Source organism: Acomys russatus, chromosome 18 (assembly GCF_903995435.1).
Source record: "Acomys russatus chromosome 18, mAcoRus1.1, whole genome shotgun sequence".
Classification (NCBI taxonomy): Eukaryota; Metazoa; Chordata; class Mammalia; order Rodentia; family Muridae; genus Acomys; species Acomys russatus.
In genome coordinates, this window is record NC_067154.1 from 12,268,148 (window position 1) to 12,284,206 (window position 16,059).

The following is a 16,059-nucleotide window of genomic DNA, read 5'->3' on the forward strand; positions in this document are numbered from 1 at the left end:
AAACAACATTTGCGTAAATATATAATACAAAACAACAGAAGTATGTTTAGGGTCATCTCAGAGATGATTGGCTCTGTCCTAATCCTAAACTAAATTTCTTTTCACATTTTTATTTATTTTTTTATTTTTTTATTTATTTTGTTTTGTTTTTCGAGACAGAGTTTCTCTGTGTAGCCTTGGCGCTCCTGGATTCACCTTGTAGACGAGACTGTCCTCGAACTCACAGCAATCCACCAGCCTCTGCCTCCCAAGTGCTGGGATTTAAAGGCATGTGCCACCATGCCTGGCTCTTTTCACATTTAAAAAAAATAAAATTCAGGTCAGCATCTCAAGCAACACTTTTTGAAATGGAACATCTGACATAATGCAACTGAAGATATGCTGATGTTACATTTATTTACAAAGAAATGATGGGAGAAAAATACTAAAAGTCTTTATTTCCTATAATTGAACCATGTTTCTACAAGAACAGAAAACTCTTACATACAAGCACTGTAACTCATAACACATGGAAATCTTGAATCTGAGGCGAGGCGTTTTAGGCAGTGTTCATTGGTCCTGCGTATGTGACAGCATGATGCTGCTGTGTGTTCAGAACCAAGGCTGTGGTGTACCCACACATTGCATCATGGGCAGGTACTGTTAGGAACACCTCAGCCTTATTATGCATTTGTTTTTTTTTTTTAAAATTAACTTCCAGCCATTGTGTATTCAGAAACCTTTTATTGTTCCCCCAAATTTTCAAGACCCTCCCACATTCACTTACACAGCTTTGTACGTGGGTCTCAAGCCACGGTTCATGACGCTGGGCCTAAGATGTTGCTGTGACTTGTTCTCTGAAACGTGTGCTTTAAGCCCATGTTTAACAGGAGCCCTGCAGTGCACATCTGCAGAAAGAGGCTTCCTCCTCCCAAGCAGCATGGACAACATCCTTTCTACACCAGCTGTGTTATGCTGTGATGAAAGGAAAGAGAAAACTTGTGAGAAGCCGGTTTGGCAATTTGCATTCAAAATAGGGGTCTTAAAATCATGCAGCTCTTTCTCCTGGAAATATTTCTGCTAGAAATTCATCTCTGCTAGAGACAAATACTAAATACACACACACACACACACACACACACACACACACACACAATTTATGTGTAGATCAATTGTAGGATGTTGATCATAGACTTGTCTTCAACTGAAAAATTCCAAACATCCAAGGTATAGCAAGTCTAAAAGGAGAGAATCATGTGGTGAATTAAATATTCCAGAACCATAAAATGAATGTTGCAATGTTTAGACATCAACAGTAAGGATGTGTTTTACAGGGAACGGCATGGCTGGACCATAAATCCGCATGCGCACTGGAAGAGAGAGAGAGTCAGACCGAGGCAAGCAGTGTCTCCCTTCATTATTGTTTTTTCTGATTTTTATTGTGGAAAGTCTTAAAAATAGAGAGCATGAGCTAAGGAGCCCTCGGGTGTCTATCACCCGTGTATGTGTGTCAGCATTTTGCCCACCCACGGGTAACTGAAAGGGAGTGTTAAGAAGGCTTCTGGAAAAAAAAAAAAGAAAGAAAGTATAATTGGGGGTGACAGGGAAGTAGAATGGAGGAGCCCTAGGGCAGCTATGGAAGGACATGAAGAGTGCTGGCACTCTCCTTGGGGATGCCCTCAAAAGGGGCTTCCTGTCTGTGACCCACGCCTGTCTTCCCCAGCTGCACCTGACCTGGTGCTCAACGCTGAGATTGTACAACAGACCGCCTACCTGGAGGACAGGCCCATGTCCTTGCTGCAGTGTGCCATGGAGGAGAACTGCCTCTCAGCCTCCGCAGTCCACACCAACCCCGTCACAGGCTACCGCCGACTTCTGCGCTTTTCCTCTCAGATCCACAACAACGGCCAGTCTGACTTCCGGCCCAAGAATGGCCGCCATGCGTGGATTTGGCATGACTGCCACAGGTAGGCCATGCATCCCTTGGTCAATCAGGTGACCAGCCTCATGTCCCAGGCCAGGGATCTAGAGTCAGCTCAAGAAGGTGTTGACCCATGATCTAGACAGAAGAGTAATCTGCATCTCTGGAAGCCGTTCTCCACTCCCAGCTCACTGCCCCCCCCCCCCTTTGCTGAGTCCCTGCCTCTTGGCTCCAGTGGTTTTGACCCTGGGAGACATACTAATCGGAGTACCAGTGCCCTGCAGGGACCTTCAGTCAGCAGTTTCCAAGTGCGTGCACGATATGTTTGTGCTCTACAGGGAACTTTCGGGTCTGTAGCCTTGAACCCTGAGTTTATATAGAAATGTATTTTTGCATACCAATATGGGATTTTTTAAATTAAAAATTTAAAGTTACCCTACAAAGTAATGAATCTCACTGTTGCATTCACATTTACATGGTTGCACTTTTAATGGCCCCCTTCCCCGCTGCTGCTTCAAATCCCCCTTAGTCTTCCTCCTTAGTATCTTCATAGGTCTAGGAAGGCAGAGGTTATGGAGTTAGGAGGCCCAGTACTCAGTCATGAGACCTGCTAATATAAGCCTGCTGGTCCCCTGATGAGCATCCTAACATTAGGCCAACTGGGCCACGTTGCCTGGGACTTCTGGGTGCCCTTCCAGCTCATCTGTGGCTGGGATCCAGGTGCTGTAAAGACTGGCTCAGGACAGAAGAACAGAGGGAAATCCTATAGCTAGTCCCACCACAGCCAATGGAAACCACCTGGACCCCCTTCCCCTCCTGTTTTTCCCCCTTACTCTTCTTGACTTGGAATCTAATTCAGACTCAGTTGTCACCGCTCAGTCACCTCTGTTCTCAGTCTGGGCAGGTGGAGGATTCTGTGAGCATATTGTTGGAAAAGCAGCTGCCACTCCTTCTACCAGAGGTCCCTCTTCTAGAAGTCCATAGATGTGCAGTAGATCCTGTTCTCTGGGCTCAGATATTCCATCTGTGACAGGAAATGTTTGCACTAGATCCCTGCCTTTCAAAGCGAGGCCCTTGGGCTGATGTATCTACCATCACCATGAGATCCAGGGCATTCAGAATGCCAGAGCTGGCTGCAGACCAATGAACTTGTCTGCACTTCAGTAGGATGAACCTGTCTGCACTTCAGTAGGACCCCACAGGTCTGCACACACATCAGAGCCCCAGAAGCCCCATCTAGGCTTCCATCCAGCTCTAATGCTGCAATGACGTCAGAAGCAGATGCCGTCACCTTTGGCCATTCCAGATAGCAGGTCATTGAACTCCATAAAACTTCCCAGGGTAACATAAGAAGTGACAGTCCAGAGGCCTCAACCCAGCCTGTCAGCTCTAAAAGACGCTGCTTTTCCTATTAGCTCTTCCAGACTTTCACCAGATGCCTCCTAATGTTCTGTTTCTTTTTCGTGGTACCAATTATGATTTACTCACATTTAAATCAGGTTGGGGGTAGAGTTGTACAATCTACTCCAAAAGAAAATAATATGATCCCATTAAGCTTCTGTGTTTTTCCCCCTTTGAAAGGACTAGCTGAATGTTGTAAATACCCTAGAGCCTAGGTATAGAGTGCAATTAAAGTCTTGACAGTCTCGGTGCCTGGTTTCCCTTAGAGACCATGTGGCAGGAAGCCAGGACAGCAGGGGGCTGATGCTGCCTATGGGTCTATAAGTGGAAGGTAATTACATCCTGGCCTTGTATATGGTGGCCCACCCAAGATTACATGGTAGGAGCTTCCAAGTGCCATATGCTTACCCTCAGAGCCATCAGTGTCTGCTCTAAGAATAGTCAGATGGTGGCATCATGGTAGCATTGTGATCTGGAGACCCGGGGACTCTGACACATCCTCCCTCGATGCCTCAAACTTTTCCTGTGGTTTCTTTTTTCCTTTTCCTACAAATGTTCCCATCAATGGTTTGGGAGACGAGGGTAGAGAAGAACACTGGCTAAGCATATGACCCTTCAGGCACCCCTAGTTTCTTGCCAATTGGACATGGAGGTAACACCCTAAATGTTGATCCCTCAGATGCATTGTGCCCTTAGTCAGGGACCTTGATATATTCCCTCTTCTTGTGTCCAGCGACTGGCCTCATATCTTCTTCTTCTTCTTCTTCTTCTTCTTCTTCTTCTTCTTCTTCTTCTTCTTCTTCTTCTTCTTCTTCTTCTTCTTCTTCTCCTTCTTCTTCTTCCTCCTCCTCCTCCTCCTCTTCCTCCTCCTCCTTCTATTCCTCCTCTTCCTCTCTCTTTTCCTTTTCCTTTTCTTCTTCTTCTTTGATTTTTTGAGACAGGGTTTCTCTGTGCAGCCTTGGCTATCCTGGACTCACGTTGTAGATCAGGCTGGCCTCTCAAACTCACAGAGACCCACCCGCCTTTGCCTCTCAAGTGCTGGGATTAAAAGTATACATCCCCACCACGCAGCACCCCATGTCTTCTTAACTAACATAGCACGCTGAGGTTTTGATGAGAACCAGACAGTGTGGGCAGAGGTGTGACCACAGGATCCAAGGAGCTTCCTGAGACCCTGCGTGCACACACTCAGTCTCCAGAGCTCCAGACAACTTCCCTGAGCTCACTGGATTTGCTGAGACAGTGGGGATCCTGGACTCCCTATTTAGCCAGAGCTGTCCTTGAACTCCTGATCCTCCTGCCCCCAGTTCTAAAGCACTGGGATTACAGAAGTGAGACACTTTGCCTGGTACTCTCCAGGATTATTGGGAGGACCTTCCAGGAGAGCTGACTTTAGCTCTGTTGGGTCTCTTGCTGAGGCTCCAGAGAGCTGGCCTGGCCTTTCCTCAACTCAAGAAACATGTTTCTGAAAGAATTAACATTCCACTTTGGCAGGTTTACAGACGTTCTGAAGCTATGAGTGGAGCCAAGCAGGAAAGCCCTGGCTCAGATGTGAGTGAATGGGGAAACTACCACTCGCGCATTAGCTAATGTTACAGCGAGGAGCAGTGCTCTCAAAGACACGAAGTGGAAACGTGATGATTAGTGCACTGAAGTTCTGTGCCGCCTGGACATGGAAGAATAGCATCTCTGAGGTTCCCTTAGATGCACTGATTGTGCCTTTGCTTGACCTCAGAGCCCTCGGTGCAGTCAGCTATATCTCAGAGGCTTTCCCTTCCCTCCTTGGGGAGTCCCAGGGCAGGGTGAGGTGGAAGTGGAGGCAGCTAGCAGAGCAGAGGAATGGACCCCAGCACAGGCCTTGTAGCCCCCGGAGTCAGGAATGGCACAGAGGCGGAAAGGGAAGTGTCAGTCCAGCTGGTCTGTCTCCACCATGTGCCTAGTAGCCCCCCACCCCTCCCCCAACCAAAACAAGGTCAGAATCCACAGATGTGATGAGGTCTGTGAACCAGTTAGCGGCCCCCTGTTCAGTAGGCCTGACACATGAATGGCAAGCCAGATCCCACAGAAGGACCCCTGTCTCCTACAGCAGTCCCTGACAGGAGTGGAAACCATTCAAGTGTCTCCACAGTGAGGCCAAGAGTGAGAGCTTTTCCTCCATTTATAGTGTACAGTGTATCAAAGTGTGTACAGTTTCCTCTGAACAGGCCATGTCTCTCTTCCATCTAAATTTTCATCCAGCGTGACACATCCCTAAAGGAATGCCTGGTCTCAGGACACAGAGCCCAGGGGTCCCATACCGTAAAGCCTAAACTCTGATTTTAAGTAGATTACAAGGACTTCAAAAGTTGTGAGTGCGTGATGGCCCACTCATGTAATTCCAGCATTTAGTAGTCAGGGTAATGAATGTGGGGCCACGTAGTGAGTCCAAGGCCAACCTGAACTAGTCTGTCCCTGTCTCAGGGAAAGCAAGGGCTGGTGATACAGCTGATGGCAGAGCACCTAGTGTTCTTAGCTCTACAGGAGGGAGGGTCAGACAAATATAAGAATTCTATCAAGCACCAGGCCACACTCCCCTTTTTGGTATTCTGAGATTTCTTCCCAAACCTGCAATTTCCAATGCCCACGCCAGGCCTCAGTCTCAGAACTCTGAGCTGATAAGGGGGCCACTATGATGCCCAGGGCTTTTTTCCCTCTTGCCTCCCTGAGACCCACCAGTGTCTCCTAGGAAGCCTATGGGAGGTTATATGGCTCTTATTTCTGCCTCAGACCAGCAGGGAGGGACATGTGGTCTCTAAGGGTGTCAGAAAGATAAGGGAGACATGCTCCAGGGCAGAGGTCAGGAAAAAAAAAAAAAAGCAGGGGGCATGAATCCTATGGTTTCCTCCCGGTACCAATTCCCAGGAGGAAAACTCAAGTTAGGGAGGCCTGAAACCCAGACTGGAGGAGGAGGGCCTGCTGCAGGAGGCCGCTTCACGGCAGGCTGTCTGTGGCTCCATCTGAATTCTATTTAGACAACGGAACATAAACGTACTTCCTGCAGACTTTCCAGCCGCTCAGCAAGTCACATAAGCCCCTCTCTGAGGGAGCAGACATTTTTCATTCCGTGAGTCAGACCTCATGTCTCATCTGCTCCCTGCAGGGAGCCAAAATAGACTCCCTCAAAGTCATCGCCTCATCTGCTACAGAATGCTCCTTGTAAGGGCTGTCCACTGGCCCTGGCCCAGGACCATTTTACCCAGAAACATGAATGATCCGGGGAAGCCCAACTTAGCAACTTCTGGCAATTTAAAAAAAAAAAAAAAAAAAAAAAAAAAAAAAAATATATATATATATATATATATATATATATATATCACAAACAAACACAGGAGGAAAAAAGGATCCTCTCATTTCCTCTCTGGAAATCCGTTCCGTCGCCTGCTTCTTTTCCTCATGTGTGGTGAGGGGAAGTTCCTGGCTACTACACCAATAGTCAGGCTGGGTAGCAAGACCCCAGGAGCCTTGCATACAGCAGCGATGACTGCTGGTGTGGGGAAGCCATCATCCAGTGGCCAATACTGAGAATGAGAGAGGACATTCTTCGTTGCAGCCTCATTTGGGCTCTTCTATGTCTCTGTGCTTTTATTTACTTTTCGGATACAGGCAGGGTCTCGTGTACCTGGGTTGGTCTCGAACTCACTTATGCAACTGAGGAGGACCATGGACTTGTGAGGCTCTTGCCTCCACCTCCTCAGTGCTGCATTTGCAGGCCACCATGTCTGGTGTGTGTGGCACTGGGATCGAACTGAAGGCTTCCTGTATGCTAGGCGAACATTCCGACAACTGAGCGGCACCCCTAGATCTATGGCATTTATCTTATTTGGTCCTTACATCATCTCAGATTTTGGCGATAATCTTGCTTTGCCAACAAGGAACTGGCTGGGCATGAACAAAGGCAGAGCTTCTGTCCCCACAATGCCTTGGCCCTGAGAGTCTCCTGAAATGGAGATGAGCATGTTAGAATATTTGCAAGTGTATCTCGCTTGCATGCGCGCGCGCACGCACACACACACACACACACACACACACACACACACACACACACACACACACACACGGCAGGTGGAGATGGGGACTAAAGCCAGCCTGACATCTTTTGTCCTGGGCCTGCATAATGGATGATTCTGGGAGCCCCTCGGCTGCCCTCAGTAGCACTGTCCCCTTGTTATTCTTGACCCAGATGCATCACTCGTCAGGACATCTGTTCTCAATTTCTCTCAAGTGACGGCATGGACTGTGGTAAACAGTCAGCCAAAGGGACCTGCACCGGCTTGTACAAGTGCCACCTCAGCTAGCTCCTTTCTACAAAGAGCGCCAGAGATGTGCTTTCCTGAGCTGCCGCTATGTCCCTCCCTGAGAACCACGCACACTCTGTCCTTCTAGCCCTTATCCTTCCTTTTCTGTTCGGTTTGTCCAATATGAGGAGCAGTGGGCTTGCTGCTCCCTTCCCGGGGCTCTCAGGCCAAGCTCAGGCCTCCTCGCGCAGACCAGAGTGCACACACATCACTAGGGTCCATGTGTGCCCTTCTCTGGGCACATGCCCTGTCTCTTAGTGACTCTTGTTTCCCCGTAATTGCTGCTGCACCCCTTTCCCTTTTCATCTTCTTTCTATATCCATACTTTAAAAAAAATGATCTTAAAAATTCGTCTTTTGCAATAGTTTTATGCTAGTAAGAAAAAATTATAACTGGGGAAACCAACTTAGAAAGGTTTGTTTAGTTTGGAAGGTTCAAAGCCATGGTGTCCAAGAGCAACAGGTGGTAGTACATCTGTGTGAGGGCATGCTTAGGGACAAGCACGTCTGCAGCCAGGAAGCAGAGGAAGAAAGGAAGAGACTATGGTCCCGCACTCCCCTTTGAGGGTGTATTCCCTAAAACTCTCCCAGGCTGCACCTCTGAATAGTCCATAGTGTCCCAATAGCGCCCCCGCAGCAAAGAAGCTTTTAATGTGCAGGCATTTGTCAGAACTACAGCAAATCTGGAGAAAGATTCCATATGGGGGTGGCTGAGAGTCAGTGGGTACTCAGGAAGGTCCCTCTGTATTGAAAAGCTCATTTTACTGGCCTGACTGAATGCCAAACGCTGTGCTGTCAGCTGGATTCACTGGCACCACAACACCCTATGCATTAAGTTACATCATTCCTACTCCCGATGAGGGGATCAGGGTATGGCAACGTGTCTGACAGCGCTGCCCAGATGTTCCTATCTTTGCTTTGTCCTTCCTCCCCCACCCCCCGCCCCCGCCTTCCTCCTGCTGACACCCTTGACCCCTGCTGCCTTGAGGGTCTCCCAGAGGCCAATCACCAGCTAGAAAGATGCTTACAGGCAGCCGTGGTTCCAGACACTGACATTAAGCCCTGTTTCTGGCTCCTAGGCACTACCACAGCATGGAAGTGTTCACTTACTATGATCTGCTGAGCCTCAACGGCACCAAGGTGGCTGAGGGCCACAAGGCCAGCTTCTGCTTGGAGGACACTGAGTGTGAGGGAGGTAGGTTTGAAGAGGACGGTTGGGGCTTTCGCAGATCATTCAACACTCACACTGGATTGAACACAGTCCATCTGGATGGATGCCATGCCAGGCACCTCTCTATGTTACTCTGGCCGCTGCTAGATGTCCACGTGGCCTTCCCCCCCACCCCCAACTCTTGAGGCCTTCTACAGCTACAGCCTGGGGCTGGAGAAAGTGGTTTAAAGTCCTTCAGAGCGGTTCTCACTGGCAGACAGAGGGCTGCATAGCTTCTAGGTGTGATCTGCTCACTTGGGCCTGACTCACATGCCTCTCCCTATCTGCTTACCACAGACCATTCTTCATGGATGTCCCAATACCATGTTCTTCTCTTCTATTGGGCTGTAGAGCTCTGCGGTTTTCCCACCTTCTCTCCATGCGCCTCCCCCCATGCACATAGAATTCTGCTTCTACTTCGGGTAGGTCATCACACTTTACTGTGATTACCCGACTTGCCACTCTGGCACACCGAGGACCCTTTTGGAACAGAGATTTGTCCTCTACGTATAGCCCACATGAGGTTCTAGTTGCTGGTGCACCCCCATAAAATTACAGAGCAAAGAGTTTTAGAATGCCTAACGTGTGCAGACAATCTGTGAGGGACCAAGAGGACAGATCAGGTATGAGCCCAGAATCCGGTTGCTGACAGTCTAGGGATGAAAGACGAGGTGACCTCGTGTTAAGCTAAACAGTAAACACTTGAGATCTCTCAGATCACCAGACTCCTTCCCTGCCAGAGGATGAGGACGTCATGAGAATGCCAACATAGTCCAGGTTGGTCAAGGAGCACTTTGTGCAGGAGAGGACCTTGAGCCAGGCTTGGCAGGAACGCAGGCATGTAGACCAGGAATTGAGTGAGGGAGTTCTGATGAAATGAGACGGTGTCCACATGGAAGGATGGGATGGAACAGGGCTGGAAGGCTTGGGGACTAGAAGAGCTGAGGTGAGGACCTAACTGCATGGCGACGCTCTTCTCTGCTCACCTACAGACATTCAGAAAAGCTACGAGTGTGCTAACTTCGGAGAACAAGGCATTACCATGGGATGCTGGGACATGTACCGTCATGACATAGATTGCCAGTGGATAGACATCACTGATGTGCCCCCTGGAGACTACCTGTTCCAGGTGAGGTGGGCAGAACCCGGGGCTGTTGGGAAGAGAAGAAGCAGTTTCATTCAGCCTTTTTCCTGTGGGTGCCCACAAACAAGGTTCATGTGGCCAGACAGGGTGTCACCCTCAGAGGCCATCCTATCTGCCAAGTGATATCCATGAGACACATGGGCCCGAGGGATACTGAGTCTGCAGGGCATGCTGGGAACCCATGGCAGAACCCAAGATGGAGAGACAGTCATATATTAATTCAGTTAACCTCAGGAGCTTGAAATCAAAACGTATCTGTGAGTTGATTTAGACTGAGTCAGGAATTGATTGCGTGGTCTATGAGGCAAGCCACATCTCTGGCTTCCCCTTCAGTCACCACCCTGAGATCCTTCAGTCTCCTCACCTTGCTTTGCCCTATTCCATTGACACTGAAAGCAGTTGCATCATTCAGTGACTGTGACTTTCCTTGCTCAGGAGGATCTGCAAAAGGGCCATTCTCCATGCACATAAATGCATCTGTAAGGCTAGAAAGTCAAACTAAGGACAACCTGGCCAGGAGACTGTTTTGTGAGGGCTTCCAACTGCCCTGGAAGAGCCAGGGAGCCCTGGCTTCCACCTTCCTGCAGACAGTGGTGGCCATGTGGCAGGAGAGACACACTGTATCCCAGTTTTCTCCTGGCACACGGTTGCATTCCTGCCTGCAGAGGCTTCATTTCCACAAATCCCCACACATGGCGCTTCCCGCTTGCCCTGTTGGATGGCAAAGTGTGTGACCAGAAATGGGTTGTTCTGTCTTGAAAGCATTCCTAGTGGGCTGTGCAGCCAGCCCATGGTCTAGCCCACAGTCCCTACTGCTAGACACTTCCCTGAAGAGCCCACACCTGCAGAGAAGCAACCACAGGGTGCTTTGAAAGGGTTTGTGAGCACCGTCAGCTCAGAAAAGTAGACAGCCAAGCCCAGAACCACAGTTGGCCCAGGAGCAGAGCTCTCTTGTTTAATGAACAGATTTCCACGGCTATGGACACATGCAGTGCTTGGTGGCTTAGGTTGGCAGCTTGCTGTCACTAGGCAAGTGAATGTGTATTGTCATACCTGCTGAAAGTGCTTAAAGGTCTCTGATAAGCCAGGCTCACCTTTGCCCAGGCAGCGCATTGACCCACTGACTCTCCCAGTGAAGGGACACTGTCTGTACCCTCATGTCACAGCCAGGAAAATGCAGGCCGCAAGTCTCTATGTGGTGTTCTTGTCTATGTGGCATTCTTGTCAGCAGACAGACGGACCTGGAGGTGTGCCAGTGCCTCTAGTGGCACAGAGCTAGTGGACTGTAAATCAGCAGGACACAAGAGCTAGCCCCTGGGACAGGCTGTAAGGACTGGAAGAGGATGCCAGAAGGGAGGAAGTGGCCAGGGGTCCACAGACTCAGAGGCAGGAATGGATGGGCAGATGGGTTTCTGCGGGTCCTTGCTTTGTTCCTTCCAGATACAGAGACTTCAACCCACTTCCCTCACCTGTTCCTTAGCTCCGGAATCTTGGGCCTGAGTGTGGGGAGGACTGTGAAGATCACACAGTTCACCCCAGCCCTTGTCCCTGTGTAGGCCACACCCACCCTGAGGACCTGATTTGAGCCCAGGTTGTAATCTGATATGCTTATGCCCGGGCTTCAGGGATGCTAGCCTAGCCAGGGAGCTGCCTAGGAGGTGCTGTTCACCCCGTGTTGTGGGTGGGGCTGAGGAGACAACCAGGATTTAGGGAGAAAAGAGATCAAAGCAAAACCAGGCCACTCCAAAGAAGGGACATTAAACAGTTTGGATGGACAGTGCTACATGGCACATGGCCTGGGCAAGTTGTGGCTAGCAGGCCAGGCACCGGCTTTCCAGAGTAGCACCTACCAGGCCAGGATACAGCATCTGACCCAGTTAGCTTCATTTTGCCATAGCCTCTCTTAAGAAAGACCCAGCCACACTGTTAGGGACACCTAGCCTCTGCCCTGGAGTGGAGGATGGCCAACAGTGGAGTCACAGCATCCCTTGACTTGATTCCCTCCAGGTTGTCATTAACCCTAACTATGAGGTGCCAGAATCAGATTTCTCCAACAATATCATGAAGTGCAGGAGCCGCTACGATGGCTACCGCATCTGGATGTACAACTGTCACGTAGGTAAGTTCCCTCGGTGGTCCCAACCCTCCTCAAGAGACTAGGGCATAGGACACAGCTGCCCTACTTTCTCCAGAAACCAGAGGCAGCTAATCTGGGAGAAGCTGGGAGTGGAGCCAGCATCAAATTCCTAGCTCAGAAAGAAAGCCAGAGATGCATAAAGGCCTGGGTGGAGACTGGGTGTTCACAGCCAGCCCTCACCAAGGAGAGAAGGTGGGGCAGAGCGGGATGGCCTAGCAAGACAGACCCCAGGGCTATATAAGGGCTTGAGCTAAGGACATCAACCCACCACTCATGTGACCACAACTATGTGGGGATCAGCAGTTTTGGGGCTCTGTATTGAATCACTCTCCGGCCTCGTCACCAGCAAAGAGCTTTTTCCTAGAGGAACCAAAAGGAAAGCAATTTTTGTCCCTATTGGTATTTGACAGGCTTCCCCCTGGTGTCAGTGAAAATTGAAGGTATTGTGTCTTTTTTGGGGGGGGAGTTTGGAGACAGGGTTTCTCTGTGTAGCCTTGGCTGTTCTGGACTCGCTTTGTAGACCAGGCTGGCCTCAAACTCACAGTGATCCACCTGCCTCTGCCTTCCGGGTGCTGTAATTAAAGGCATGTGCTACCACTGTGTCTATTTAAATACCCTCTGAAGTTTGGCATGGTACCTGCTGAATGCCTGTCTCTAGCACTCACTAGTGCCACACTGGGGAGTGCCCAGAGGGGCCACAGCTGAGCCTGTACCTAATTCGGTCTCCTTGACCCCTGCATTCCAGGTGGAGCCTTCAGTGAGGAGACAGAACAGAAGTTCGAACACTTCAGTGGCCTTCTAAATAATCAGCTCTCTGTGCAGTGAAGACGCCCCTGGGCCAGGCATGATGGCTCATGCCTATAATCCCTGCACTCAGGCTGAGGAGGAGGATCGCCATGAGATTTCCACTCTGGACATTAGACCAAGCTTCTGTTTCAAAAAGAAAGAAAAAAGAGGAAAAAAAAAAAGAAGAAGAAGAAGAAAAGAAAAATGACTTAATGGTCACCTACTGACTTCAGGTGACAGTGTCTCCTGGGGGACATACCAATTGCCACCTCACTGCTAGCCAGATCCAGCTGAGAAGAGCGGTGCTCCTTCATTCACTGGGCACTGCTTCCTTGTCCCTGTCTTGAGGCCTCAGGGGCAAGGGTTCTGGCACCAGGCTATGGGAAGTGGATAGCAAGCTATGAGCAGCGTATCCCATCCAAGCGTTGGCATCGCCTAAGTGTGACATCACCATGCTCTGCATAAATGGGCCATTTTCTTCTGGAGATGTGGCACACGTGTGAACTTAGCAACTGCAGAGGTGGTCAAGCAAAATTCCATTTCCCCCTTCTTAGGTCATTTCTGGAAAACTTGAATTATCGGGACCTCTGTACTAAGTGTATTTTTCCCTCATTGTACAAACACACTTCTTGACAGAATCAACTTGGAGAAGGAAGGCTTTTTGGGGTTTGTGGTTTGAGGGCCCAGTCTGTCGTGCGTGGCAAAGATGGCACTGCAACAGGAGCATGAGGCGTCTGGTTTCAAACCCACTAAAGAGCCTAGGATGACCTTGACCTTGTGATCCTCCCACTTCCACTGCCAGAGTGCTGGAGATCAAACCCAGGACTTCACGTGCGTGTGTAAGGCAACACACCCTTTAACAGTTAGAGCTGCTTTCTCAGTACTTGGCTTTCTCAGCTGCTTTAAACTTGTACATGTTCTTTTCCTTACTGAGCCACGCTTTTCTGTATCTTTCTGCTCCCGTTACTCATTTTCCCTGTGGGCCTGAAGAAGAGCAGTGAGTGGAACCGTACCACAGGCTTGATTGCTACCCTGTCTTAAAATGTCCTCCGCCAAACAAATTAGTCCATCACTCTTTTTTTGTTTTTTGTTTTGTTTTGTTTTGTTTTTCAAGACAGGGTTTCTCTGTGTTAGCCTTGGCTGTCCTGGACTCACTTTTGTAGACCAGGCTGGCCTCAAACTCACAGCCTGCCTCTGCCTCCCGAGTGCTGGGATTAAAGGCGTGCGCCACTACACCCGGCAGTCCATCACTCTTAAGACTCACTGGACTGCTCAGAACACGGACAGGATGCAGCTGGATCCTTGCCAGGGTGACTGGCTTCCAGCTCAGTTCCAGATTGACAGATAGTCCTTGGTCCCCACTGAAACCTCAGGTACCAGGCCTCCACTGTCCACATCTCTCTTGGCATTCTGGTCTTCCGAACTCCCACCAGAATAGCCCATTCAGGTCTCTGTTCTCGGCACTCTAGGGCTTTCAGGCCCAAAGTTGCAAGCTCTTCCAGATTTCTCCCTCAAACCTATTACTGACGCTCAAGAACTCAATGGCCATGCTTATCAGATCAATGCCCTCCCCCACCCCCCAATACTAATCTCCTGTATTAGTTACTTTTCTCCTTACTATGACAAAATACTTGACAAAAGCAGCTTAAGGGATGGGCTTACAGTTCAAGAGCGCAGTCCTCCATAGTGGGAAAGGTGGGTGGCAGGTGCAGGAGGCAGCGGGTCATGTGTGGCAGGTGCAGGAGGCAGCCGGTCATGTGTCCACAGTCAGGAAGCAGTATGGTGAATGCTGGTGCTCCCTTTGCTTTCATTTTTGTATTTAGCCTACAACCCCAGCCCGTGGGATGGTGCTACTGGTGTTTAGGGTGGGCCTTCCCTCTTCTATTAAACCTCTTCTGGAAGCACCCCCGTAGACCCACCCAGAGGTGTTGCCATGGTGGTTCTAAATCCCATCCAGGTGAACATCAAGGCTATCTATAGCAACCTCTTCCAGTTAAACCGACATCTGTGTTCCATGCCAACCATAGCCACAATTTGAATAGCAAGGCATGCATTCCAAGCGGGTGACAAGATTTGGTTGGTTCTGAGACAGGATAGGAAGAGAAAATCATGGGGCACGTGGAAGGGGCCCTTCACCTCAGAGTCTACTTGAAGCTTTTGCCAGCTGAGAACCCCAACACAGATAACAACGTTGTGAATGGTGCTAATACAGAGACAGTGTTCCTTTTGTATAGAGATATTTCAAGTAAGAATGTTAAAATAGCAAGAAATTATGCTTAAGGCCAAAGTGTAAATGACCTTTCCTCCTTTCTTAGCCATAAACATACAATCTCCTAGAAACCCCATTTAAGGTAAAAGGCATATTTCAAGACCCGTATGCTACCCTTATGACCCATGGTTTCATCTTATCACCTCTGGAACCACTCTATAATCTCACAATCAAAAAGGGGAAGAGATTGGGGGTGGGACGTAGAAACCCATCGAGCAATACCAAAGGCTTTGGAACCCGTGTACAGATAGTCACTAGACACTTACGGACCTTTGAGAAGCCCACACCCCAGCTCTCGGGTGAGCCTTAACTCTTTCCCCGAGCACCTATTAGCCCCTGTAACTTAATTTTATATTTAAAGTATTTTAAATAAACTTTTAACTCTGCTTCATTCTGCCTCGTCTGGAATTTCTTCTCTGCAGTGAAGTCGAGGGTCCAGAGGTCCCTAAGGGGGAAGGAAGGGGACTTCAGGCTGCTGTCAATGATGTTGTGCTGTCTCCTGCTGCACCACCAATGGCAGGTCCGACTTGGGTTACCCTTCTGGTTGCTGCAACCACACAGGCTTAGACGCATGGTTTGAGGGCTGGAACAGTTTGAAGCTATGGCAGATGGATCTGGAAGCTGCTTGCTCAAAGCTCAATGGGCCAAGAAAAGAGAATGCTAACAATGTGACTTTCCATTTACTCAAGGACCCCCAACCCATGGGATGGTGCTTTCATATTTCCTCAATTGGAAATGCCCTAATAGAGACACCCAGAAATGTTGTCCCCCTCAGGATTCTAAATCCGGTCTTCATGATAAAAGTTAGCCACACACAACCCTAGTGAATAACACCATTTTTGTCTATACCTGTGTAACTATTCTGAAACTGTTCTGTTG

General features: G+C 49.2%; 1 protein-coding gene across 1 annotated transcript in view; it reads left to right on the forward strand.

Moving 5' to 3' along the window:
• Positions 1 to 13,970, forward strand: part of Loxl2 (lysyl oxidase like 2) — a 92,556-nt gene extending 78,586 nt beyond the window's left edge. Inside the window, exons 10-14 of the mRNA XM_051160775.1 lie at positions 1,703 to 1,946; positions 8,714 to 8,829; positions 9,837 to 9,973; positions 11,996 to 12,107; positions 12,871 to 13,970. Of these exons, the coding sequence (XP_051016732.1) occupies positions 1,703 to 1,946; positions 8,714 to 8,829; positions 9,837 to 9,973; positions 11,996 to 12,107; positions 12,871 to 12,950 (689 nt within the window). The 3' untranslated portion in view covers positions 12,951 to 13,970. The remainder of the gene's footprint in view (positions 1 to 1,702; positions 1,947 to 8,713; positions 8,830 to 9,836; positions 9,974 to 11,995; positions 12,108 to 12,870) is intronic.
• The last annotated feature ends 2,089 nt before the right edge of the window (positions 13,971 to 16,059 follow it).